The 23,831-nt window shown below is 54.0% G+C and overlaps 8 protein-coding genes across 8 annotated transcripts; 6 read left to right on the forward strand and 2 right to left on the reverse strand.

Annotated features, from left to right (window-relative positions):
- Positions 1 to 482: 482 nt before the first annotated feature.
- Positions 483 to 3,267, forward strand: DICSQDRAFT_161253 (uncharacterized protein). Its single transcript, XM_007365133.1, has 13 exons — positions 483 to 708; positions 761 to 913; positions 967 to 1,351; positions 1,416 to 1,527; positions 1,576 to 1,629; positions 1,685 to 1,865; positions 1,925 to 2,015; positions 2,071 to 2,177; positions 2,234 to 2,438; positions 2,498 to 2,642; positions 2,700 to 2,857; positions 2,914 to 2,927; positions 2,991 to 3,267. The coding sequence occupies exons 1-13, from the start codon at positions 575 to 577 to the stop codon at positions 3,037 to 3,039; spliced, it is 1,788 nt and encodes a 595-aa protein (XP_007365195.1). The 5' UTR covers positions 483 to 574; the 3' UTR covers positions 3,040 to 3,267.
- Positions 3,268 to 3,941: 674 nt separating this feature from the next.
- DICSQDRAFT_59215 (uncharacterized protein) lies at positions 3,942 to 5,031 on the reverse strand (the record flags this gene model as incomplete). The annotated part of the gene is made up of 2 exons (XM_007365134.1): positions 3,942 to 4,480; positions 4,533 to 5,031. 2 exons carry the CDS (start codon positions 5,029 to 5,031, stop codon positions 3,942 to 3,944), a joined length of 1,038 nt encoding a protein of 345 aa, XP_007365196.1.
- A 1,057-nt stretch (positions 5,032 to 6,088) lies between these two features.
- Positions 6,089 to 8,579, forward strand: DICSQDRAFT_59208 (uncharacterized protein; the record flags this gene model as incomplete). The annotated part of the gene is made up of 13 exons (XM_007365135.1): positions 6,089 to 6,222; positions 6,276 to 6,440; positions 6,481 to 6,865; positions 6,921 to 7,032; positions 7,084 to 7,137; positions 7,192 to 7,372; positions 7,435 to 7,525; positions 7,593 to 7,699; positions 7,763 to 7,967; positions 8,031 to 8,179; positions 8,227 to 8,404; positions 8,467 to 8,480; positions 8,531 to 8,579. 13 exons carry the CDS (start codon positions 6,089 to 6,091, stop codon positions 8,577 to 8,579), a joined length of 1,824 nt encoding a protein of 607 aa, XP_007365197.1.
- A 17-nt stretch (positions 8,580 to 8,596) lies between these two features.
- On the reverse strand, positions 8,597 to 10,446 carry DICSQDRAFT_105059 (uncharacterized protein). Its single transcript, XM_007365136.1, has 8 exons — positions 10,092 to 10,446; positions 9,903 to 10,031; positions 9,748 to 9,838; positions 9,635 to 9,695; positions 9,386 to 9,579; positions 9,249 to 9,328; positions 9,017 to 9,188; positions 8,597 to 8,958 (listed from the first exon to the last, which is right to left on the reverse strand). The coding sequence occupies exons 1-8, from the start codon at positions 10,237 to 10,239 to the stop codon at positions 8,841 to 8,843; spliced, it is 993 nt and encodes a 330-aa protein (XP_007365198.1). The 5' UTR covers positions 10,240 to 10,446; the 3' UTR covers positions 8,597 to 8,840.
- A 1,480-nt stretch (positions 10,447 to 11,926) lies between these two features.
- DICSQDRAFT_59050 (uncharacterized protein) lies at positions 11,927 to 13,081 on the forward strand (the record flags this gene model as incomplete). Its single annotated transcript, XM_007365137.1, has 2 exons — positions 11,927 to 12,482; positions 12,534 to 13,081. 2 exons carry the CDS (start codon positions 11,927 to 11,929, stop codon positions 13,079 to 13,081), a joined length of 1,104 nt encoding a protein of 367 aa, XP_007365199.1.
- Positions 13,082 to 13,822: 741 nt separating this feature from the next.
- DICSQDRAFT_85462 (beta-lactamase/transpeptidase-like protein) lies at positions 13,823 to 15,819 on the forward strand (the record flags this gene model as incomplete). The annotated part of the gene is made up of 5 exons (XM_007365138.1): positions 13,823 to 14,268; positions 14,323 to 14,809; positions 14,869 to 15,118; positions 15,171 to 15,525; positions 15,593 to 15,819. The coding sequence occupies 5 exons, from the start codon at positions 13,826 to 13,828 to the stop codon at positions 15,774 to 15,776; spliced, it is 1,719 nt and encodes a 572-aa protein (XP_007365200.1). The 3' UTR covers positions 15,777 to 15,819.
- A 4,274-nt stretch (positions 15,820 to 20,093) lies between these two features.
- Positions 20,094 to 20,863, forward strand: DICSQDRAFT_126698 (uncharacterized protein; the record flags this gene model as incomplete). Its single annotated transcript, XM_007365139.1, has 4 exons — positions 20,094 to 20,220; positions 20,340 to 20,426; positions 20,489 to 20,742; positions 20,795 to 20,863. The coding sequence occupies 4 exons, from the start codon at positions 20,094 to 20,096 to the stop codon at positions 20,861 to 20,863; spliced, it is 537 nt and encodes a 178-aa protein (XP_007365201.1).
- A 1,203-nt stretch (positions 20,864 to 22,066) lies between these two features.
- DICSQDRAFT_136076 (S-adenosyl-L-methionine dependent methyltransferase) lies at positions 22,067 to 23,411 on the forward strand. The gene is made up of 3 exons (XM_007365140.1): positions 22,067 to 22,206; positions 22,260 to 22,269; positions 22,318 to 23,411. Exon 3 carries the CDS (start codon positions 22,362 to 22,364, stop codon positions 23,052 to 23,054), a length of 693 nt encoding a protein of 230 aa, XP_007365202.1. The 5' UTR covers positions 22,067 to 22,206; positions 22,260 to 22,269; positions 22,318 to 22,361; the 3' UTR covers positions 23,055 to 23,411.
- Positions 23,412 to 23,831: the final 420 nt, after the last annotated feature.

A 23,831-nucleotide genomic window follows, 5' to 3' on the forward strand; every position in this document is an offset into this window, starting at 1 on the left:
TGTACTTCCGAGTAAGTCTGCATCGAGGGCAGCGTTCTCGTCTGAGTGTCGGCTGACATTGGTTGCGGTTCAACAGGATCGAGGAATCTGGCCAGGGTGCGTCGTGCGATATGCAAGAAGAAAGATAAGTCCAAGGTCATAGTGGATGGAAGAACGAGTGGCTCAGACGGTGCCATCTTCCGGGTTTGTTGATTAAGGTTGGTAGCCGTGGTGTCCGATGACCTAACATTCAGCATGGTTTGAGTATCTCGGCTACTACGCCGAGCTCTTTAGTCCTTTAACGTCAAAGGCTACCGCAGCACCGACACCCTAACACAAGACAATGCATAATTCTTCTTCATTGCCATCGGGAGCCCGGATACGTTTATCGGCGCATTCGAGATTCTCACGCGGTTAACAAAGGTAATCGAAGCATTATCTGGCTACCGCAGCACAGCGACGGCTCCCGCTTGTGGCCGTTAATCGCCCATTGCCTCGCAGATCAGGCGGTCGTGATACCGACAGGGGTCTCCGAGAAACCAACAATCCCAATCCCTACCTCCACTGTCGATTTTCCCCTTCATACACAGAATCTATGCCCTCACTTCAGCCTTACAGTGGCACTGTCCGGAAGCTCGTTCTCGGCATCGACATTGGCACCACGTATTCGGGCATCGCATACGCTCTGCTTGACCCTGGCGAGGTGCCCAAGATCCATGGTGTTACGCGGTACGTCTGCTTCCGGGGCATATCTGAGCGTTGTTCATGTGGGAGAGGACAGCTTTCCGGGGCAAGAGAATGCTGCAGGCGACTCAAAAATCCCCTCTATTCTATACTACCGTCAAGATGGCTCAGTACATTCTGCCGGTGCCGAAGCAGCTCTCCCTGGCATGGATTTAGAAGCTGAGGACCAGGAACTCGTGCTCGTAGAATGGTCCGTGTCCTTGTTGTCGAGTCATGCCCAATCCTTCTTATATAAAGCCCCAGGTTTAAGCTTCATTTGAGGCCGGAGAGACTCGACTCCGGCGACTTCAGACGTCAAGACCTTCCTCCGCTCCCGCGCGGCAAGTCAGTTATCGACGTCTTCTCCGACTTCCTCGGGTATCTCTTCCGCTGCGCGAGTCAGTACATTCGCGAGACACACGCAAATGGGGAGAGTCTGTGGACATCAATCGAAGATCGCATCGAATTTGTTTTGTCCCACCCCAATGGCTGGGAGGGTCTTCAACAGGGCAGAATGCGTCAAGCAGCCATTACGGCTGGCCTTGTTCCAGACACTGCCGCGGGTCATGCTCGAGTCCACTTCGTCACGGAAGGGGAAGCGAGCTTGAACTTCTGCATTCAAAGTGGGCTCACAGAGGAAACCATGCAGGTCTGTCCTGATTTCTCATGGTTGCTAAGCCTCCAAGTGCTTGTTGCTGATCTAGATGCTACAGGATGGCAAGACTGTCATGATTATCGACGCGGGCGGAGGGACTGTCGATATCAGCACCTACACATTCGTCTCCATCTCTCCTGTGTCGGTGGAGGAGATCACATCAGCTGACTGTGAGTAGCCATTATGCCCCACCTAACTGCTCTCACCGTGCGTTATAGGTATTCTTCAGGGCTCGACGCGAATCAATCTCAGAGCCGAGAAGTTCTTGAAAGGTAGAGTGCTCTATCAGGGTGTCAGGTGCCATGTGGATCACTGAAACTCTCCAAGAGAGACTGGCGTCTTCAGCTTACGGAAATGACGAGGATATCAAGTCAATGATGGACTACTTCGACAAATCGACAAAGCCGGTTTTCAAGGACCATAAGGAATCGTCGTACATCAAGTTCGGTTCGATGAGCTGCAACGACGCGAAACACAAGATACGTCGTGGTCAGCTCATGCTCAGCGGGTAAGGCCGCAGCTCCAGTTGTGCTGACCGTTTCACCGATCACTCACTACGTGGTGCAGGGCGGAAATGAGTTCATTCTTTCAACCCTCTTTGGATGCCATCGTCGACGTCGTTCAAAAGCAGCGTCGAGAAGTCGCTAGTCCACTTGAGGTAGGTGACGGTTCTCGCTCGGGGGTAGCCATTGACGTGCAACATTGCATCATAGACTGTCTTCCTCGTCGGTGGCTTCGCTGCCAGTCCATGGCTGCATACTGCTCTGAAGAGTGCACTCGACGCTCATGGAGTCACCCTGTGCCGTCCGGACTCCCACACGTACGTCCGAACTTCCCTCCCTTGCATACGTTTTCTAATTCCCGTATTACTCACAGGAGTAAAGCAGTCGCCAATGGTGCCGTGTGCTTCTACCTTGAGCAATTCGTCTCGGCACGAATCATGAAGATGACATATGGTACCGGAGTTGCCGTCGATTACGACCCCAACGATCCGGAGCATCATCGACGCCGCGACAGCTTGTTCATCCGTCCTTCTGGCAGGGTTATGATACGAAATGGCTTCTCTACGATCTTGAAGAAGGTACTTACTCAACATCAAGTCGTAATGTGTGCTGACCGTTTGAGGACCCGTACACTTAGGGAACGCGGATGAGGGAGAGCGAGGAGATCTCTCAGCCGTACAACATTGAGGCCCGTAATGTGAGAACGTTGGACAGTATCGTCAGCGATGTCCTTTGCTACAGAGGCAGATCTGCTCAGCCCAAGTGGGTCGACGTTGAACCAGGCAAGTCTGATTGATACTCCCATATCGGGGTTCATATCAACAGCATCGCGTTGCCAGAATTCTACACACCTCTTTGCACGGTGTATGCCGACACATCCAGGGTGAAGAAGGTAGCACATAACGGGCCCGAAGGCCTGTACTACTTGCAGGAATTCAAGGTTGTCCTTCTCTGTGGCCTTACCGAGCTCCAAGCACAAATCAGCTGGGTAGATGGGGTGAGCATTTCCGTCCTCCGCTATCCTGCGGCAACGAGCTGATGGACATTCGTCAGGGCGTTGAGCGTCGGTGCGTCCTGCATTGCACCGTCATAAACTGCATTACTAACTAGCATTACTAACTACGACACAGGGGCCCAGCCAAGATAGTCTATGACGATGATCTCGAAGTCTCGCACTAGATCAGGACTTGGCTGCTGACCGTCATGGATGAGGTACTGTCGTCTATTCCAATTGTTCCTGAAATTGTATATTTGAAGTTGAGTTCTGCAACTTGTTGGCGTCGAATAGGAGTCGCGTTGGTAGCATTTCTTGAGTGTATATTCATGTATCAGTATCCGTCGTTCGTCGAGTACAGTCTACTACTAGGCGAAGCACCGCAGCATATATCATCAACCACTTGTCTTCGTACGTGATAGGGCAAGTGGGGGTGTTCTAGCCTTGAGTGATATCATCGGCATTTCAGGCTACGCCTAAGGAGCCACCTCAGACCCTTGAGTCCTGAGTCCACTGGCAAGTCGTTGCGGTTCAGCTTCAGCGCTTCGACGGCTGCACCGGCTCAACGGCCCGGAGCAGAACCGGCGCTTCTGTTACCATTATTGTGAGGATAATCGGGTATGCCGAACGCGACCACTTAAGCGAGCCATTGACGTCGGATTCCAACTTAAGGTTGTCGAGTTTCGGTGACCACTCCATCTACAGTCCTGCCTGAAGCTTCACGGTCACGGACGCCGATTTTATGCGAGTATCAGCTGGCATATATGCAGCTGCACATATTGGCACGCGTCTTCCGCACAACAAAGCTTCGAACTGATCACGCAAGCCCCAGCTCCGAAGGCTGGTACTAATTGCACACATGACATTCGTCTATAGGGTGATTTCTGAAGCCTTATCTGACAAATTCTAGGCCCCAGAGAAAAATGTGTAGGATCGTCATACATCCAGGTGCGAGCGGTAGATCATCGCTGATCACTTTGCTCCCCAAATGCCCTACTGGAGACGGGTGTGACCTGTGGTGAGATCTGGTGAGTGTTAGCTTCTAGCCCATTCGCCATTGGACTCACATGAGGTAAATGTGTCTCTATCAAGGCATAACGGTATTGATATGCTCGTTCCACAACTCGCTTAACATGCTGGCGAGGACGACTGTCGGTTTCATCAGGACTGTCTTCTCGACAACCACTCCGTTTCCATCACAGCCTTCCCGTCGCTCCTCTCGTACGAGGCCAAGCTGTGTTGTACACAAGACAGGATGGGGTTGTATTGGACAGAAGTTCCCCTTCGCCGGAGGTGCCCATTCGTCGACCATCAGAGCTGGGTCGAATACCGCATCGACTGGCGCGACAACCACGGAGAGATCACGGGAGACGATCATCTCCCCGGTTGTCTTTTGAAGGCGTAGAGCAAGGCGCACGGCCTCGTGCAACGCAGGCGCGAAGGAACTCTTCACGTTGCAGAGGAGCGTCTGAGGAGGCGTCAAGACCCCACAGGCCAAGAGGACATCGGTGACGTGTTCCGCAAGAATACCTTCTCCAACCTGCTGGCGTTCTACATCCCCCGCGAGAAACGCTTTGACATGTAACCGGCTCAGAGCTCGCCATCTTCCGGAAACTGATTGCGGTTCTACGGGGAAGTTAGAGCCGAGCGACTGACCTCCGGTAGCAGCAGTACGTACCCTTCTCTCGAATCTCTGAGTACATCTGCTCAAGGAGTGAAGGTCTAGCTGCAACATGGAAATCCCAACTGCTGCTCAACCACTTGAGATATGTCGCCATGAGTGCCTGCAGCGTAGTTTGCATCACGATAGAGTCTCCGACGTGATCGAAAGACCGAACGGCATTGAGGAGTGTCGCGCTGACTAGCGCAGAACTGCCGAGTCGAACACTCGCCTGTTCGATGGACTCCGCGTTCTGGTCACCTCGGCACAGCACGTGGAAGGCGTCTGCTATGGCGGCCGCGGCTTGGAAAATACCCGAGTTGAGGTCTGCGACGCAGCGCACGACTTCGCTATCCGAGGTATCGTCCACCTTGTTTAGATAGACCTGCGCTTCCTGGAGCTCCGCTGTCCTAGTCTTCAAGAGGAGCGCAGTCTGTTGTTTCTCGTTCTCCGCGCATACTACCGATCTCTTTAGAGCCTCCACCTCCAATTCTAGGTACTGAATACGCCGCTCCATGGTGGACGAATGGTGTTTCATCTGCGACGCATATGCAGTGGCGTGGGTGCGCATCTGCTCCGCGTTTTTCAGGTCGCGCTTCAAACGAGCGATATATTCCTGTAGAGCTGCATATCAGACACTCTTCTCTATTCCTCAAATCGTTTGACCTACATCAGCATCTGATATGTGAGAGGCTAGCTCCGAGCTGAGTCTAGCATCACGTTCCTGTGCGGCCTGCAGTCTCCCACTCAGCGTCTCCACCTTTGACTCCGACTTCGTCAAAGCCCTCCGAAGACGTTGGGCTTCCGACATCGAATCCCCTGTCTGGACGGCTTTCGACTGACTAGTTGATACCAGAGAAGCCTCGGACTGAACGCTGGCTGGTTGCCCGATATCCGACTCTCGGGTGGACTCCGACCGTGTGCCGCTCATCGAGACAGCTCTGGAACGACGAGTTGGTCTTCCACGTTCTTCGTACGTACCCATCGAGGGCAGCTTCTGGTTTGCAGCGTCCACTGACGTCGACTGAGCAGCACGGGAGAGTTTGGGCATGAGGGTTTGGACGATACGCAGGAAGAACAGAGAATAGTCCCAGTTCATGGTGTACAGCAGGGCGAGGGGCGGTTGAGGTGCTGCCACCTTGTCCTCTCTTGAATCAGCTCGCTAGACACCATACCCGATTACCGGAATTGTGGTATGACTTTGGTACTTCGTTGCTACGCTAACGTCTTTCTGATTGCTTTGTGCCTCTTGTTTCAAAGGCTGCCGCAGCACTGACAGCAATTCACGAGATTATGCAAAACGCTCCAGGAATCAAGGGCACGCGGCTTGAGTGCAGAAGGAGGTATCTCTCTTTGGTCATTGATGTACCCTTTGTAAGTGCACTTGCATTCGAGATCCTCAGCCCTTTGACACAGGGTGTTTGACCATCAGTCTGGCTACCGCAGCACTACAGAGCTTTTGGCCGTCAATAGCTCGTTGTTCGACCCAGATAGCCATAATAAGGACATGGGCCTCTGAGGCATCAACCGACCCCAGTCCCCACTCTTAACCTGCACTATCGCGTTCAGCAAACATGCCCTCACTACAAGCCTACAAGGGCACGTTTCGGAAGCTGGTCATTGGCATTGACATTGGCACCACATATTCAGGTATTGCATACGCTGTGCTTGACCCTGGTGAGGTGCCACAGATCCACGGCGTCACTCGGTACGTCCCTTCGTCCGAGCAGAACTCCACGGCATGAATGTTTGGGGCAACAGCTTCCCGGGACAGGAGAATGCTGCAGGAGATTCTAAAATCCCCTCCATTCTATACTACCGTCAAGACGGCTCCGTTCACTCGGCTGGTGCAGAGGCCGCTCTGCCCGGGATGGACCTGGAGGCTGAAGACCAGGAGCTCGTGTTTGTGGAATGGTTCGCATTTTTGTTCAGCCTCGATGAAACCCCTTCTCACACAGCTATCAAGGTTTAAGCTTCATCTCAGGCCGGAACGACTCGACTCTGGTGACGTCAAACGTCATGACCTCCCGCCGCTTCCACCCGGCAAGAGCGTTATCGACGTTTTCTCCGACTTCCTCGGATATCTCTTCCGCTGCGCGCGTCGGTTCATCCGCGAGACACACGCAAACGGCGAGAGTCTATGGACGTCTGTTGAAGACCAAATTGAGTTTGTCCTGTCGCACCCAAACGGCTGGGAGGGTCTTCAGCAGGGGAGAATGCGTCAAGCAGCCATCATCGCTAACCTTGTTCCGGACACTGCCGCGGGACATGCTCGTGTCCACTTCGTCACGGAAGGGGAAGCGAGTTTGAACTTCTGTATCCACAGCGGGCTCGCCGCAGAAGCTATGAAGGTCTGTCCTGACTACGCACACCTCACATCGCATGTCGTTGACATACTTGATACAGGATGGCAAGACTGTCATGATCGTCGACGCCGGTGGCGGGACTGTCGATATCAGCACATACACATTCGTCTCCGTCTCTCCTATTACGGTGGAGGAAATCACGTCGGCCGACTGTAGGTAGTCACATATGCCTCGATGGAGTCCACTCTCACCATGTACTCTAGGTATCCTTCAAGGCTCGACACGAGTGAATGTTAGGGCAGAGAACTTCCTGAGAGGTAATGTACCCGACTGGGGTGTCATGTGCTATGAATCTCACTTGAACTTCTAAGAGCGACTAAAGTCTTCGGCGTACGGAAATGACGCAGATATCAGCTCAATGTTGGATTACTTCGACAGATCCACAAAGCCAGTCTTCAAGGACGACAAAGAGTCTTCCTACATCAAGTTCGGTTCGATGAGTTGCAACGATCCGAAAGTCAACATACGTCGTGGGCAGCTTATGCTCAGCGGGTCAGTTCCGCCACAGCTTCAGCTAACATGAAATTTCATCGATCACTCACTACGTGATGCAGGGCGGAAATGAGGTCCTTCTTCCAACCCTCCATGAATGCCATTATCGATGTTGTTCAGAAGCAGCGTCGAGAAGTCGCTGGTTTACTTGAGGTAGGTGGTGGTTCGCTCTCGGAGTTATCTGTTGCTCTATAACGACGTTTGATATTCGCCATCGTAGACTGTATTCCTCGTCGGTGGCTTCGCTGCCAGTCCATGGCTGCATACCGCTCTGAAGAGTGCACTGAACGCCCATAGCGTCACTTTGTGCCGTCCGGACTCCCACACGTACGTCGAAATTGCCCCCCCCCTTTGCAGAGCTATGTTGTCTAATATTCGTGTTGCCCACAGGAGTAAAGCAGTCGCCAATGGTGCCGTGTGCTTCTACCTCGAGCATTTCGTCTCAGCTCGGATCATGAAGATGACATATGGTACCGAAATTGTCGTCGAATACGACCCCAACGATCCGGAGCATTATTCGCGTCGCGGTGACATAGCTGTCCGTCCTTCGGGACGCATCATGTTACGGAACGGCTTCTCGTCGATCTTGAAGAGGGTACGTGTCCATTTACCCCAAGTCGTACATGTGTGCTGACCGTATGAGGACCCGTACACTTAGGGAACGCGGATGAGGGAGAGCGAGGAAATCTCTCAGCCGTACAACATCGAGGCCCGTAACCCGAAACCTCTAGACAGTATCGTCAGCGATGTTCTTTGCTACAGAGGCAGATCCGCACAGCCCAAGTGGGTCGATGTTGAACCAGGCAAGTCTCATGTATACTCTCCCAAATCTGCGGACTAGTACGCATTGACAGCACGGGTTGTGCGCTGCCAGAATTCTACACACCTCTTTGCACGGTGTATGCCGACACATGCAGGGTTAAGAAGGTAGCGCGGAACGGGCCAAACGGCCTCTACTACCAGCAAGAGTTCAAGATCGTCCTTCTCTGTGGCCTTACCGAGCTCCAAGCACAGATCAGTTGGGTAGAGGGGGTAAGCATTTCCGTCCCCCGCTATCCTGCGTCACCGAGCTGATGGAATGACCCATTCGTCAGGGCGTTGAGCGTCGGTGCGTCCTGTATTGCACCGTCATGAACTGTATTGCTAACTACGACACAGGGGCCCAGCGAAGATAGTCTACGACGATGATCTCGAGGTCTCGCGCTAGATCAAGAATCTGGTGGAAGAAGGACTGTTGTCGTCAACTCCATTTATCGTGGCCGTGACATCTGGCTTGTGAGTGCTGAGTAGGAGTTGAGTTGGGAGAGTTTCTTGAGCCAATGTTTGTGTACGAGTTACGAGTAGTGTTCCCCTTCTATCGTCGAGTACAGTGAAGCACCGCAGCATACGTCGTCAGCCGCTTGCCTTCATGCGTGATGATATGAACGGGAATGATCTATGTTTGAGTGTTATAATCGCAACCGGTAGGTCATTCCGTGCTCCGCCCAAGGAGCCATTTCAGACCCTTGACGACGTCCTGTCTGACCAACTCCGCGAGCTTGATGCTCGGGAAGTTGTAGTAGAATCCGTGCCCTACACCAGGATATCTAGTATTCTTCCGTAAGCTTCCAATTCATAAAGTAACCCATTCACTGGGCGACTCACAAGTCGATCCTGGTCTCGACGCCGGCCGCCTTGAGGGTCTTCTCGTATACGATGCCGTCGTCCCGGAGCGGATCGAGGCCCATGACCTGGACATACGCCGGCGGCAGGCCTTCGTGGGAGGGATACAGCAAAGGCGACAAACGTGGATCCGCAGGAGGGCCCTGGTACATGTCTGGAATATGTCAGTTCGCTGATGCTCTGGAAGCCTGACAAGCGTCTAGTGGGGACGTACGAAAGAGATCGAGCATCATTGCGGCAGTTAGAGGTGGGTTGTCCTTGTTCTCTACTGAAGCACGGAGTTCGCCCTTCAGGCTTCATGTAAAGTGAGGTTGGGGCCAATATCACTGCATTGGGGGCTTTGCCGCTTACCTTTGAGGGTAGGCGTCGAAGTGGACGACGACCGGTTCCCTGAGAAGTTGTCCCGTGATCTGCCTTCCGGCAAAGAAGGGGTCTTTCTTCGTTTCGTGCGCCAAGACAGCACTGAGGTTACCTCCAGCGGAATGTCCTCCGACGAGGAACCCCTTGCTGAGATCGACCTTTAGCGACGGTGCGTTCTCTACGGTCTGTTGTAGATGTCGTTTCAGTACGTCTGAGTGAGTAAGCAACATTGGCACGTACCCATTTCAGAGCGGCGTAGCAGTCGTTCACGGCTGTCGGGAACGGATGTTCAGGAGCTAACCTGAGAGTGCGTTAGGGTAAGGATGCGTAGGCAAGGTTACATGACTTCGCACCTATACTCCACATTTACTACGGATATCTGCAGATCGACGCTTATTCGGCGGAGATGGTAGTCATCTATCTCAATGCTGCCCACACACCAACCTGTAGACCGCGCACCAGGGGGATGAGCCGAAGGCATGTCTAGAGGGACGTGGATTTCGTTGACCTCCGCCGTGTATGTTCACAAACACGGGAAACGTCTGCCCTTCGTCGTTCACTAGGGGAGTAATGCAACGCACGATGATCTCCCCGCCGTCCACCTTCACAGTCCTATCCTCAACAGAGTACGCGGAGGCTGATGTACACTCAATATTTTGCTGACGCGCTCATACACAGAGTCGAGATTGCAACATACCTGGAGGGAGACGCCCTTCATGAAAGCTCTTGTTCGGTTCGATGAGGCTATGGGCAAAGTGAGCTCTGACTTGTTCCACTGAGGGTGGAGTCGTTGGATGAGGAGCGTTGAGGAGGGGGGCCACTGCCGCGGCGTATTCGGGATCCATCGTAACTGGGATGTTTCGCGTGGGTGACTTGTCGCCTTCCCATACCGTCCCGTCCTTATATATCTGGCTCTATGTCTACACTTTGTGGGACCCATGTCTCTCTGATGCCCTATACCGACTGAAGGCAATCTGAAAAACCACTGACTCAGAACTATGCTGCGATCTCGAAGGAGCTATCAGTAAGACGTCAGCAATGGATGTCATGGGAAAGTGAAAGTGAAAGTGTATGCTTGAATCCTGAGTAATCCGCCCATCGTGCGTCTGACAGTAGTGATTGTAAGGGTGCTCATGCACTCAGAACAGAATCAGTGTAGGCGCCTAATTACATAATATCGACAAATCATTTCACACTCGTCATCCAGTTCGGCAGGTCCCGGAGTAGCAGCACGATCGTTTCACCTCCTTTGTCCCCTTAGGCTATGAAGCAGATCGAGTGTCTACCAGGAGTGGGAAAACACTGACTCAGAAATGTGTATTGCACTACTCTCCTCTTAACGTTGCCTCTGAAGGCTAATGATCACCCAATCTGCTCACAAGCGCACGTTTAAGCGCCAAAGATAGTCGTAGTGCGAATAACTATGCTAATCAACTCGCATGTAACCAACAGCATTGTTAACCAGCGAATATCCATAGGCTTTACGCCCTACACTTGAGAGAATGGGATGGTACAGTGCGATAAAAACCAATTTTGATGGAGATGAAGAGTCTTCCATACTCCGACAGGTCCCGACTCCCCCCGGCCGCAGCCCCTACAGGCAACCCTGTCATCATTTAGTCTGTGTCAACCAGTCGTTTTCCTACAGTGTGCACGGGGTTGTGACGGAAGATCATAGGCCCATCGTAGCAGGAGTCGTGGACGGTGGTGGCTCAGCGCTTCAGCTTCAGCGCTTCGACGGTTGCACCGGCTCAACGGCCCCGGGCTGCCGGGTATGTGGAAGGGCGGCATGCTGTCACCACGTTGGCGTGTTCTAGGACCGGCTGTCTCTGCAACAACGACGACAACGGTGTTCGCATCGACCATGCTCATGTCGCGTGTCACACGCGTGCCATTGTGGCTTCGTGAGTGTGCATTTCCGTAGGACTTCATAGACTAAACCATGGTTCAGCTTAGGCTTCCATCCCCAGAAGGCGGCATAGCGTACGGGTACCTCGATTCCCAACCGTTCAAATTCGGCGTCAGCGCAATCACCGCTCCTGTTGCGCACTACATCTCCTGGACGCTGCCGCGTTTTACGTCTCCCTAGCCATCAACAGGCGGAATGCACGCCTAACGCGCTATTTTGAAGGGGGCACTGCAGGGTCGGGTGGAGGGGGCGTGTCCGCACACGATATGTGTCCGCGCAGCACAACGGTCCCCCTCTCTCCCCTCTCGGACTTCTGATGGAACCTCCCCCGCACTGAACACCACGATCCCAGTCGCGACAGACGTCAGCATTACGCTATGGCCCCCTCAGGTTCCTTCATTTCCTTCGCGACGACTGCGTGCAAGATCGCGCTTGTCCTCACGACGGTTGGCTACGCTGGCGTGGTCGTGCACCGGATGCGTACCCGGAATGCGGAGCTGCTGAAGGCATTGGACGATGCGAGGGTGGAACGCGAGGAGCTGCTCGAGCAGCTGGCCTTGGAGCGAAGCAAAGCGGAAGACGTCGTTGAGGAGAAACGGGAAGAGACTGAGTTCTGGCAGCGCATGGAAGGGCTGGCGAGGACGGAGCTGAGGAAGCAGGAAGAAGCGTTGAAGGAGCAAGAGGCCGTAGTCCTGGCACAACGCGAGCAGATTCTCAGCCTCCAATCTCAAGCCGGCGATGCGCACACCGTATCCCAGAGTCCTTTGTCTAACGCCTTCGAAGTCTTGCGAGCACCGGAAGATGCATCCTCGCGGCACGCGGAGTTCGTGGACGTCGGATCGACGATTGCCTCTTACGATGACGTCGTCCTCAGCATGGTCCGGACTTTGAACTTCGAAATCTCCGAGGTCGCCTCCCAGGTCACGAACGCCTTCCGTGTCACGGACACGCCTGACCACGACAACGTCAACCTAGCATTCGAACGCGCCCGTGAAGCCGTAGGGCCTGTCATGGCCGAGCTCCTCGAGTCGATACAACATCAAGACGATCCGATCATCGTCGACATCGCGCTCAAGGCCGACATGGTCGGATTCGCGGCAGAGGTTGCATCTGCCTGGGACTTCCAGCACCAGAGCCGGTCCGTCTTCACGGGGCTCTACAAGCAGATGCGTCGTTCGGGTGTGTATCCCGTGTCTTCCCCGCCGTCGGTTCCTGACGACCCCATTGCAGAGTCGCAATCGGTGTGCGGCCAATGGCGTTCTCGCGCGCGCAAGTATTCCAAGCAGCGCCTCTACAACAGCCGCGATCTCGTCCCGGGCTTTTCGCACCAGCTCGCGGAGCGGATCGCGGATCTGCTCACCGTCGCCGGCGGGTCCTCCGCCGCAGAAGACATCCACGCTGCATACGCGCCGCATCTCGAAACGATCATCCGCACCGCGCTCGACCTCCAACGCATCACCGGCGAGGAGGTCGTTGCGTGCGATTACGAGGTCCTCACGGCACGCTTCGACGAAATCTTTGACAGCGAGCAGATGGAGGACATCTACAACGGGGAGATCGCCGCGACCGGTCCACCCGGGACCGTCCCTCGTGTGCTCTCCACCGCGGACCTCGGCCTGCGGCGCTCGCAGAAGGTTGCCGATGCTGTCGACGATGATGATGGAGTCACAACGACGATGCTGCTGAAGCCGAAGGTCGTGCTCGATACTGTTGTGTACGAGCTAGGACTTGTCGACGAAGAGGACGCTAGCCCGTCGACGGCAGAGCCGTCTGCTTGACGTAACCTATGGACCTGCCGCTGATGCTCCGTATCTGTACCGCTATGTAATCTGTAATGCATACACTACGACAACTTACGTTTTCCTACGACCCCACCAGGCCGAGCAGCCACCTGAGCCAAGACGAGCGTGCCGCCGAGCGATTACAATTTTTGTCGAGACTTGCAGTCTGCCGTGACACCTCTGAGTACCACAACAGCACCGCAAGCAAGAAAGAATGTTTCCACCTGGATGTCTTATAAGCTACATAGCATGAGCTTAGGAGCAAGAATATCACAGGACAAGATCGACAACGACACAACAACGTGTAGGGATTCTGAGCGCTAGCAGCATTCAAAGGCCCGGCTTCTTCCGATACCGCTCCGGCGGGCATTTCCCCAACCCAGGATCACGCGTCCTGGCTCTCCCTCTGACACGATTCTATGGGAGTAACAGTTGTCGAGTGAGTTGGTGATGTGACCTATGCTCGGTTTCACAAACGATCAACCCAACCGGCGCTGCCAAGTCTTGCCACTTGCAAGTCCTGGTCGCGGTCGATGATGCGTGTGTACTATAGCAGCGCCCAGACCACCAGGCGGTTCGTCCATCAACTAATGTACGTCTTCCTTCGGCGCTGATCCATGCTTCGCACACACACACAGCTTGTGTATATATTGTACAAACAAGTACTATTACACAGTCTTTCTCCTGCGCCCCCCGCACTTCGACATCAACTGAAATCCGCCAACGGTGGCCTTGGACCATATGTGGAAGGCTGCAGCTGTCGCGATCGGCCTGCTCTCGATTGCCTTGAGTGGCTATCACTCAGGCTATGTTCAGATACGTACATCACTCTCGACAGATCACTTATCGGATGGGGGCGTCGAACGGTGGAGTTGTCGACCATTTCTCCCTCGCCTCTTCGTTGAGACACCTCCTTCGCCACTCCAGCCTAAGATCTCACGGGCTGCTGACCGCCTGCATGCTCACTTCTCTGAGCGATTCTCCAAAGGGGATATAGACAGCCTCTCTGTTGCCGTTGTCACCTCGAATAATGTCCTCTTCGAGAAAAATCACGGAGTGATGCGAGCAAATGAAACGGGCTCCCTGCCCACCTACAGCCATTCCATGTACCGCATTGCATCAGTGGCGAAGATGTTCAATGTGCTGGAGGGTTTCATACTGGAGCAGAAGGGCTTGATCTCATGGTACGTACACGTATACTTTATCTTCTAGCATCCACGGCTTCATTTTCGATTTAGGGATGACCCGATCGACAAGTACATCAAAGACTTCCACTATGTTGCGACGGGTTTGGATAGAGCAACCGCACACCATGCGCCTCCGCTCACCCTTCGTCAGCTCGCCACACACATGTCTGGGTTGGGTAGGGATTGGCCTCCAGGGACAGTCCCCGGATGGCCCCACGACATGCGTGGCATGGGACCCCCACCGACGAATGGCCTCCCTTTCCCTTCCTACGATGCCTTACTCGCTTCGATTTCCAAGCACCATCTCACCTCGCCTCCTGGCGCGTATCCTGCGTATTCGAACGCAGGTACGGCCCTCCTTGCTTACGCACTTGCCATCGCAAGTGCTACAGCTGATGGCAAGACGGGGAAGATCAGCTACGCAGACCTCGTGAAGCGCGATATCTTCGGCCCTCTTGGCATGAACGGCAGCCACTTCCTAGCCACGGAAGCCAACAGGCACCTTGTCGTCGTTCCTTCCCTCGCCCCTGAGGTTGCGGTTCGTACTCTAAGCGCCTCGTGAACGATCATGCAGGACTAACGTTCGTCCTTGGATAGGACCAGGACTTCCTGGACGCGATGAACCCTGCGGCTGGACAGTTCTCTTCTCTCGCGGACCTCATCACCGTGACGCAAACATTGCTGAACCCGCGTCACCCGAAGAGTCTCCTGACGCCCTACTCTCTGGATACCTGGTTCCATACCGCGCACGCTTTCGAGGAGGACGACTGGACCGAGATGGGCTTTATTTGGGAGATCGTCAAGGCGCGCGACTCGAATGGCCGTTTACGGAAGATATACTGGAAGCGTAGGGAGTAACATCTGTCGCTACTTACGATTCCTCACGATTCCCTATGCAGTAGGCGCGATGGCTGGCTATCATGCCGCCTTAGCCATACACCCCGGGACGGGCTACGGCGTCATCGTCCTGATGACCGGTCATTACCCCGACGCCGCAAAGCTTGCGTACGATACCTTCGAGATTTTCCAGCCAGCAATTGATCAGGCCCTTGCTGAGCTGGCGGCCGAGCTATACGTGGGCGAATGGTATGATGTCCACGGCAGCGAGGAACAGCCTTCGTCTGCGCGCATCGTGATAGACAAGGGCACGTTATATATCAAGAGTCTGAAGCTCCTCGGTGTCGATGCGCTTAGGAACTTTGGGGCGCCTGGGCGGCTCGCCCTCCGTTCGAGCCAGCGTCGGGACGAGTTCAGGTGCGTCTCAATGGTTTGCTCCAATGTTAATGTCGCAGTCCTCCCTGACGCTCAATGCTGTTTACAGGATCGACACCGGTATCCCCGGATACAATGGACAAAAGCATATGGGCTGCTACCCGTATTGGAATGGGCAGGACCTCTGGGGTGTTCGGCAGAATGCTGCTGTGAACGCGATTTACTTCTCGGGAGATCGGGAGGGGCGATTACTTCACGTCCCTTCCCTTTCAATCGCCATGACCCGGAAATGATGCGTCCGAAGTGTTCCCCTGATCATATGTAGATTAATGTAACGACCTCGTAGCGAGAATGGGTACAGTGGTTCCAAATACACGTATTTGGCACTTTTCTGGAGATAAGTACCACAGGGCAATGGGGATACACAATCGTGCGTTCCTACAACCACAACCAGTCGTAATGTACTCTAATGTCGACCGAAGTTGGCATCCAAAGTATTGAAGAGCTATATATTACTAGAACCGTGATCGACTACGACACATTGGGAAGTCTCAAGTCGTTCTCTTGCATAGGCAAGCACCTACCTCTCACACGCCGGCAGCGAACGACCACACCTACAGAGGATGCAATGATGTGAGTGAGCAAGAATGGCGTTGAAGACGCACCACCGTCACGGTGACGTAGATCGTTCATCCCGCTGTCCGCTGTCCAACAGCATACCGTCAGTGCCCCAGTCATGGCCCATGCCACATAGCATCGGCATTAGTACTCACCAGTCGCAGGCTCAGCCTTGCAATGCAACGCGCCTCACTCCGTACAATCCGAGCCGCCGGTCCCTGACAGGCGACTTTACCGGAAAGGCATCGGCCCGCCTACCTCGGTATTTAACGCAAGGATGAGGACGAGCCCGAGTGAGACGCGTCGCGAACGTCGACTGCCACTAGGCGGGCTTACTCAGGCCGTCGACGCGGCGGCTGATGTCTTTGCGCATATAGCGTATTGCGATGTTCAAGCGGTGAGCAGGGGTCGGACAAAGGAGATACGGGAAACGTGCGTGGTTGGGGATTAGCCATACCAAGGTGATGTTTGATTCTCCGATGGCGAGACTTCGCTCCGGAACGAAGCAGTGGTCTGTATACCACAGTCATTAGTGGATGGTCTTTCATTGAATGTGGGTTGGCGGCACACCTCAGTAATAGAAAATGCAGAGGAGGAAGGACATGGGGATTTTGGGGTAAGAGAGGAAGGACCCGTGCGCAGGGGTTTATATACGCCGCTTAGAGTTCGGAAGCTGGCGGTGATCAGTGGCGAGCCTTAATGTTGCCTGCTTGTTCGGCTTGGCTGAGAAGAGAACAAGACGTCAGTCGCGTCGCGTCAAGATCGGCCGGACTACTAGGGCTGTCCCCCCTGCGTGCGAGTCAAGATTCCTAAGCTGGATCGGCGGGTAAAGAACCTGTGGAGATGGCGGGAGCAGAGCCAAGCAGCAACCTCTACAAGCATAGGCGACAAGAGTGATGGTCCAGCTGTGTATGAATAACATTTTCATTGCGGCAAACTGACGCATCCCATTCTCCCAGCTCGAGAGAGGTTGAATAGATAGTTGAGGTGTTCATACCAAGTGTGCTGACCATTGTTCGCAAGCTGATCGTGGCTGACGCTCAAATCTAAGCACCTGGACCAATGCTGTTCCTCGCCATCACTGGTGTGTCACGAAGGTAAAGTGAAACCCCACGGAAGACCAGTCCGTCCGTAGCGCAACAGCGTCGACTCCTCTTGGCACCATGGAAGTCGTCGTCCAAGACATCACCACCCCTATCGGATCACTGGCTCCCAGATCACGGCTGTCGGTGTTGGCGGTGGTGACGCTTGGCGAGTCTACTGAAGTGTATCGTTCCGAAGGGTATATGAGCAAGCTTATTCGGATGTTCATTAGCTACACTGACACCGTGTGCTGCGAGAACAACTCGTTCGGTGAGCGTCACGACAGATGAACTACAGTCGCAGAGCTACAAGTGGGCCAACACATGGCTTGTGCAGGCGGCCTCATCGCAATCTGATGCATCCCTACTTCTGCCTGAACCAGGGATTTGCTGTTGATGATAGGGACTCTTCGCGTGTGGGTGCAGACAGCGATGTGCCGGTAGACATCCGGTCGACGTCGACTATCGTCGACTTGTCAACAGATGACGATGTCATCTTGTGCACAAAAGTCGACGTTAACTTTCCCGCAGAACCATCACCTGACTCTGACGCCCATGGACGTGATATGATTGGAGGATGCCCTATCGCGCACGCATCCAATTGACAAATTGGGACGTCTCTCTCATATTGCAGCAAGTCTCGCACTCGTTTCATCGATATGTCTTAGCTTGCTTGCTCCTTCATGTACCTGTGTAGATATTGTAGCCAATGTTCATCTTTTGCCTCTCTCCATAATGCCTGCATATACTGAGGCTCGTCAGACCACTAACTCAGCATTCCTCAGCCGGCGAGGCTGGTACCGGACGCACTTCTATGACCACCCAGGCTACATCGAGAACGACGCGAAGGCTCTCTACGGTGATAAGGTTGAGGTTTGGTGCAAACCTTGCTTCCAGCGCCGTGTTGCAAATGAACAGCGTGAGGATTCTTTTCAGTGCACTCGGATTAATCATGACAGACCTCCGAACGCGGCTTGGTCTGCCCACCCTCATGAACCTTGCAGAGCTTCGTTTGCATCTGCGCGACGAGAATATCCGCAACAATATGTCAAGGTACGCCTCAAGCGTCACTTCGGGGATCGCACAACGGTACCACTAGTGCAAAACTCGGCTGAAAGCGAGGCTACTCATCTCCAATCTCTCGAAGGTAGGTAGCAAGATTATTAATAGAGTCTGTATATATCTCACGGTGATCACAGGCTCAACATCATGTACAGGTTCCCTGCGAGGTACTGCGTCACATGGAGCCTTCGGTGATCTTGTAAGGCAGCATCAGTCCGAGGATACTGATTCAGAGGACGACCCGATCTTTCCTTCTGTTATCAAAATCAAGCTCGAATCGCTCTTCTACTTCTCATGTCATTACTGGCAGAAACGGAGGGAAGATTCCGACATGACGGCATCATTAGATGAAGAGCTCGAGGTATGGAATATATTGGACATGGATGCCGATGGAGAGCCCGCTACAGAGACTTCGGAGACAATAGATGGCGCATGGGGGAACCAGCCAGATGCATTCACTAGTGCAGTACTTGGAATATGATACATAGTTGCTGCACTGACAAAGGGGAGCGGCGAGAGTAGATGAGAGGGTAGGTGGAAGAAAGTGGGTTGGTGATACAGTTGTAGGGATCGGAGCGCTGATTTGAGATTATTTACAGATAGCAGAGATGCTTGGGAAACTGTTGTGCAATGTTTGATGTCAAACGGATGAGTGGGGAGAGTTCGACAACTCAGACCGCGGGGAGGACGAGCAGACGGGTGAATTAGGCGCTGAGACGAACGGGTGAAAACGTCGAAGTTGGTGGGTCGCCGACAGGCGCGTGAGCGTGCGAAAGTGTACCGTTCACCTTGTCGACATGTCGACGGGTTTACTATACCTGTAAACCTGGTCAACGGTTGCGTCGACCCGCACATCCCTGGGTGCAGAAGTGGACGACCAAGTAGCCGGGGACGTTACAAATGACGAGGAGGGTTTGTTACACCGATATCGGTTATACCAGGACCTTAGCTCATGGTCTGGGCCAGATGCCGGCTGCTCGACCTTTTGTGCGCCCTTGGCAAGTCTCAGCGATAGAGCATCTTCATGTGCGATCTTGACATATCTTGAATATTTCGTGTGTGAAGCGTGATTCACCCTGACCCTGTCAATGCGCGCATTCGTTCGGTCCGTGGAGGAGACTGGTATGACCGAGCGACGTGGCGCAGGCGACGGTGAACGTTCGACGACTCTGTATCCGGCTGAGCATACATGATAGAGACGCGACTAGCATTACAATGGACTAATACAGTCGTTTGCATATCAAACTGCAGTCCACGCGCGCGTGCCAGCGATGGTGGCACATTACATAATTTGATAGACGCCCGAAAGCAGACTCGGACGCATCAACGCCATTCCGTGTCGACTTCCGACTACATATCCACAACTTCCTCCCGTTCGAGTCGCGCACCTGTATATGGCGTCTTCACTCAATCACCAGCCAGCTGAGTTGCAGCTAGACATACCCCTCGACGTCCAGCTAATGGTTATCGATGTCGTCGCGACTACTGACAATCCCTCTGACTTGAAGGCGTGCGCGGTGACATGCCGCGCCTGGCTTCCGGTAGCACGCTGCTACCTTTATCGTTATGTGGTTCTCAGCCGAGTGTTTCAAGTCAAATCGTTCTTCCGTGCTATGGCTTCAGCACCCGAGCTCGGTCCACTCGTTCAAACAATCTCCTTTCGCGATTTCCAGACTTTCACAAAGGACGAGACATTAGCAACTGAGGAGCTTGTGTCAGACGTCAACGTTAAACACCCACTGTCGACCCTTACGAATTTACGAACACTGGTCTGTAGCGAGTTACGGTGGACGGCTGCTTCCACGCCTGCTCACTTCGTTTACGTGCCAACACGTGACTGCATTCACTATGGATGGCTGCTTCCTCAAGTACTATACCCAACTCAGCGACATCCTCCTATCGCTCCCTCATTTGGAGTCTCTCAGAATAAAACGGTTTGGGTACATGTTCAAGTCTCAGCACGAGCAAAACGCACGTGCGTGCCATTGGCCTAAGCTGACACAAATCGAGGTGTGCACAGTGCGTACGTCCCATGCCCCCTTGCAAATATCTGATGGTCCTCTTGCTAGCTCTACATGCTACACAACCCTGTAGACATGATCCTTGACCTTCTGCATGCATATTCCGTTGAAGTCCTAAAACTCTCTGACGGCGATTGGGACCACCAACAAGAGTATTCCGGTGAGTGCCCAGCCATATTCCGTCAGGGGTCCTTGCGCTGAAACCCGATGGTCACGTATCAGGGATATCACGATACACCTCGCTCCGCTCTATCGAGATCACAACCGCATGGCAGCTAGACCTTGTTCTGATTATTCAAGTCTTGTCTCACGTTCGGTCGACGCTGCTCGAAGATGCATCCATCACCGTATTCGTGTCGAATGCCTGGGAGAACGGGGGACCGAATCGGCAGGAAGTGCTGGCGCGGGTGCAGGACATTGGTGCCAAGACCGACGACATCCTGGCTGCGCCATCAGCCTTTCCCTCCCTCCGCCTTGTGAGCCTGACATATCTGCACGATAGTCTCGATGTATGTGACTTCGGTGAAGGCTTCCGTGAGGCTTTTCGTGAGGCTATCGAATCAAGTCTGCCACGATGTCGGCAGCGTGGCATCTTGAGGACACAATTCCGTGAACGTAGGTCTTTCACGGCCCTTCATCGCTTTGAGTCTCGACTCACGTTCATCTCCTCTCTGTGCTCAGGAAAAGACAACGAAGGGTTGTATGTTGGAATATGGTAAAAGAGGGGCAGGAATTCTCGGCTAGACGTACCACTCTTCCATCGACTATGATCAATATAGTCGCGGCTACCAACTCCCCAATGTCAAGGCATGTGAAGTGACATGATTTGCATGACTCGCTGCTGCTTGGTATCACCTCTACCACGTCGTAGCATCAGCACGTCGACTGTCATGCAACCAGGCATATGGTTGATTGTAAATGGACGGCGGCCCTCACACCCCAAAATGCATCATGAGCTTGAGCCAGTTCCAAGACAACAGCAAGCAGAGGACCCGGATGATAGGCCGATAAAATGTCAAAGCTGTAGTCCTACTTAGTGAACGTCCTGTGGCACATGAGAGCTTAAACAAGCGGCTCATCTATACTGTGTTCATACTCACGTCAACCTCCTTTCCGGACCGAGCAAGGTCGACGAGCAACCCCTCTACGACCTCCGGCCTGGCGGCGCCGGCACTCAAGTACTCATGTCTCGGAACAGGCTCATCAAGTATGTCGGCTCGTCGACGCGGACCGAGAATCGAGAAAAGCACGGATATCTCGAAGCGTCGCTGAGCGCGCTCACGCACGCGCTGAACCCTTCGCCGCAGGAGGACAAGCATCCGGCCGGACAGACGAAGATGAAGGACAGCTGTTGGAGACACGGGAAAGGTGGCTCTCTGGGGCGGGCGAGAAGCTCGAGGAAAGCCGGCCACATGGAAGGCGTGGCGTGCGTGGCGCCTACAAACACGGACCGAGGCCTTCGTACACTCGTGTCATGTCTTCCTCTGCCAGTAAAGTTATTGGGACGTGTGGAGTCTAGCGTGTCCGGCCGGGGGACAGGATCATGAAGGCTTATGACACAGTGCTCGAGTGAGGGGCCGAGCGTTGGTAGGAAAGGGTGCCACCCCATACATCCTCTCGCGATCTCACCATCCCCGCCATGTTACGATGGTACTGTGAAAACCCACTATAGAGACTCGCGAGCTCAGCTGAATGGGATGAAGGGAAACGCGAACACCATTGGCGCTCCCCGTTCCGGGTAATCCCGTGTAGAGTTCATATGCCATGGCGCTAAAGAGCGTCTTGCCTCCACCTGTCTGGGTCGCATCTGCTGATGCTCAAATCGGTTACCTGAGCTTTGGGCTATGATGGTTTCTCATCTGGGTATGCAAGCGATGCGGACAGGCGAAGCACTCGCTGTATATAGAGGCTGATACGTCATACACTGGTGACCAGATAAGGTTCGTGCGCGGCTTATGGACTAGGTTTCGCTGTACTGAGCTTCTTGAAACAGTTCTGAGCTGGTGAGTTTTCTTCGAGGCCGATAGCGTGGCTCTCTCACCGCCTCCCAGTCTCCCGCCAATCTAGCTCCTCGACCAGCCCCGGGACTTCCCCCATGGAGCCGTCCGCCTCCGTATACACGACCTTCAACCTGCGAGTCTACGACCTCGTCGTGCTCGTCTTCTCCAACATCTTCGCATGGCGCTGCTCTACTCGCTCCATACTCCTTCCCCTCTACGAACAACACCTCAAGGAGTCCACCGCTCACCTCGAGATTGGGGCAGGCACCGGCTACTACCCCGCTGCAGCGGCCTCCTCCGGTGCCTTGTCGAAGACTAGGCTGGTCACTCTCTGTGATCTCAATCCCACCACCCTCGAGTATTCGAGGCAGCGCCTGGAGAAAGCGGGCTACCGAGGCTCGATCCAGACACTTGTCCACAACGTCTTCCAACCGCTTCCCGAGGACATGCACGGCAAGTACGACTCTGTCGTGCTGTACTACCTCTTCCACTGCCTCCCGGGCTCCTTTCCTCGAAAGGCGATAGACGTCCTCGCGAACGTCGTCCCCGCGCTCTCGCCGGACGGCGTGGTCTACGGATCCACCGTCCTGGGGCAGGGAGTGGCGCACAATTGGCTGGGCAGGAGGCTCATGGGGCTGTACAACAGGAAGGGCATCTTCGGCAATGTCGGTGATTCGGTGGACGGTCTCCGACAGGCTCTGGAGGAAGCGTTCGAGGAATCTTCGGTGGAGGTTGTTGGAGTTGTGGCGCTGTTCGAGGGGCGGAAGCCGAGGGCCATCAACACGTGATAGATCCCTATCGTATGCCGAACTCTCTTGCCCTTCACGGCGCTGTCACTCATTCCTCCGTACTTGCAGGAGGGTGCTTTGTTCTAGTACGCTGCACGGGATGCAGGAAAAGATGTCGCCTCAATCACCTCACAGCCTTCGAGGCCTCGTGTGCGAGTCCTGTGGGGCATGTCGTCCGCTTGATTTGAGCTCACTACCGTTCAATCGTCCTTGCATGAAAAAGGCCGTTCCTATCTTTGATCCGCCCCGAAGTGAGCTTCTTCGCCCTGAAGTTCGGTGGAAGGGTTCTCTTTGGGTCATCTTGGCCCTTGCCATTGGTTTGGGGTTGCAATATCGTAATCGGAATTGAATGCCTTCTTCCGAGGCCCGCAAGATTTCCGCGCCCATTCTTGGCTGTGCACATCCACGTCGTGGTGTTCTCGCTGCGGTACGCTCTCAATACCATCGTTTACTTTATCCAGTTCAAGTTCAATTGCGCTGGGGCGGGTTAACCTAGAACCTGCCACATTGCCTCCGACACCGCCAGCGCATCAACTTTGACTCTTGTCTTCTACAGCGTTTGTAGCCACACCATGAACCGCCCTCAAATAGGGTTTCGAGTCCGATGATAAAGTCTATCGAAGGGGTCGAGGTCAGAACCCTTCCCACACCCTGCCGTACAAATGAAGACACACGCCCGCCTCAATACTCATGCACTCAATTTGCGCCCGTCGAATGTTTCACGAAGCCCTGCAAGTCGGTAGGTTCACGAGTTTCTGCCGGCAGTTTCAGAGTTCG

This window comes from Dichomitus squalens, assembly GCF_000275845.1.
Source record: "Dichomitus squalens LYAD-421 SS1 unplaced genomic scaffold DICSQscaffold_11, whole genome shotgun sequence".
Lineage (NCBI taxonomy): Eukaryota > Fungi > Basidiomycota > Agaricomycetes > Polyporales > Polyporaceae > Dichomitus > Dichomitus squalens.

Excerpts from the sequence above, each read along its gene's own strand:
- DICSQDRAFT_161253 (XM_007365133.1), top strand. The coding sequence starts at position 575 with ATGCCCTCACTTCAGCCTTACAGTGGCACTGTCCGGAAGCTCGTTCTC. Across the intron at positions 709-760 it reads AAGATCCATGGTGTTACGCG|CTTTCCGGGGCAAGAGAATG; the intron begins GTACGTCTGCTT and ends GGGAGAGGACAG. Across the intron at positions 914-966 it reads GAACTCGTGCTCGTAGAATG|GTTTAAGCTTCATTTGAGGC; the intron begins GTCCGTGTCCTT and ends ATAAAGCCCCAG.
- DICSQDRAFT_105059 (XM_007365136.1), bottom strand. The coding sequence starts at position 10,239 with ATGGATCCCGAATACGCCGCGGCAGTGGCCCCCCTCCTCAACGCTCCT. Across the intron at positions 10,032-10,091 it reads TGAAGGGCGTCTCCCTCCAG|CCTCCGCGTACTCTGTTGAG; the intron begins GTATGTTGCAAT and ends AGTGTACATCAG. Across the intron at positions 9,696-9,747 it reads GTAGTAAATGTGGAGTATAG|GTTAGCTCCTGAACATCCGT; the intron begins GTGCGAAGTCAT and ends ACGCACTCTCAG.
- DICSQDRAFT_136076 (XM_007365140.1), top strand. The coding sequence starts at position 22,362 with ATGGAGCCGTCCGCCTCCGTATACACGACCTTCAACCTGCGAGTCTAC.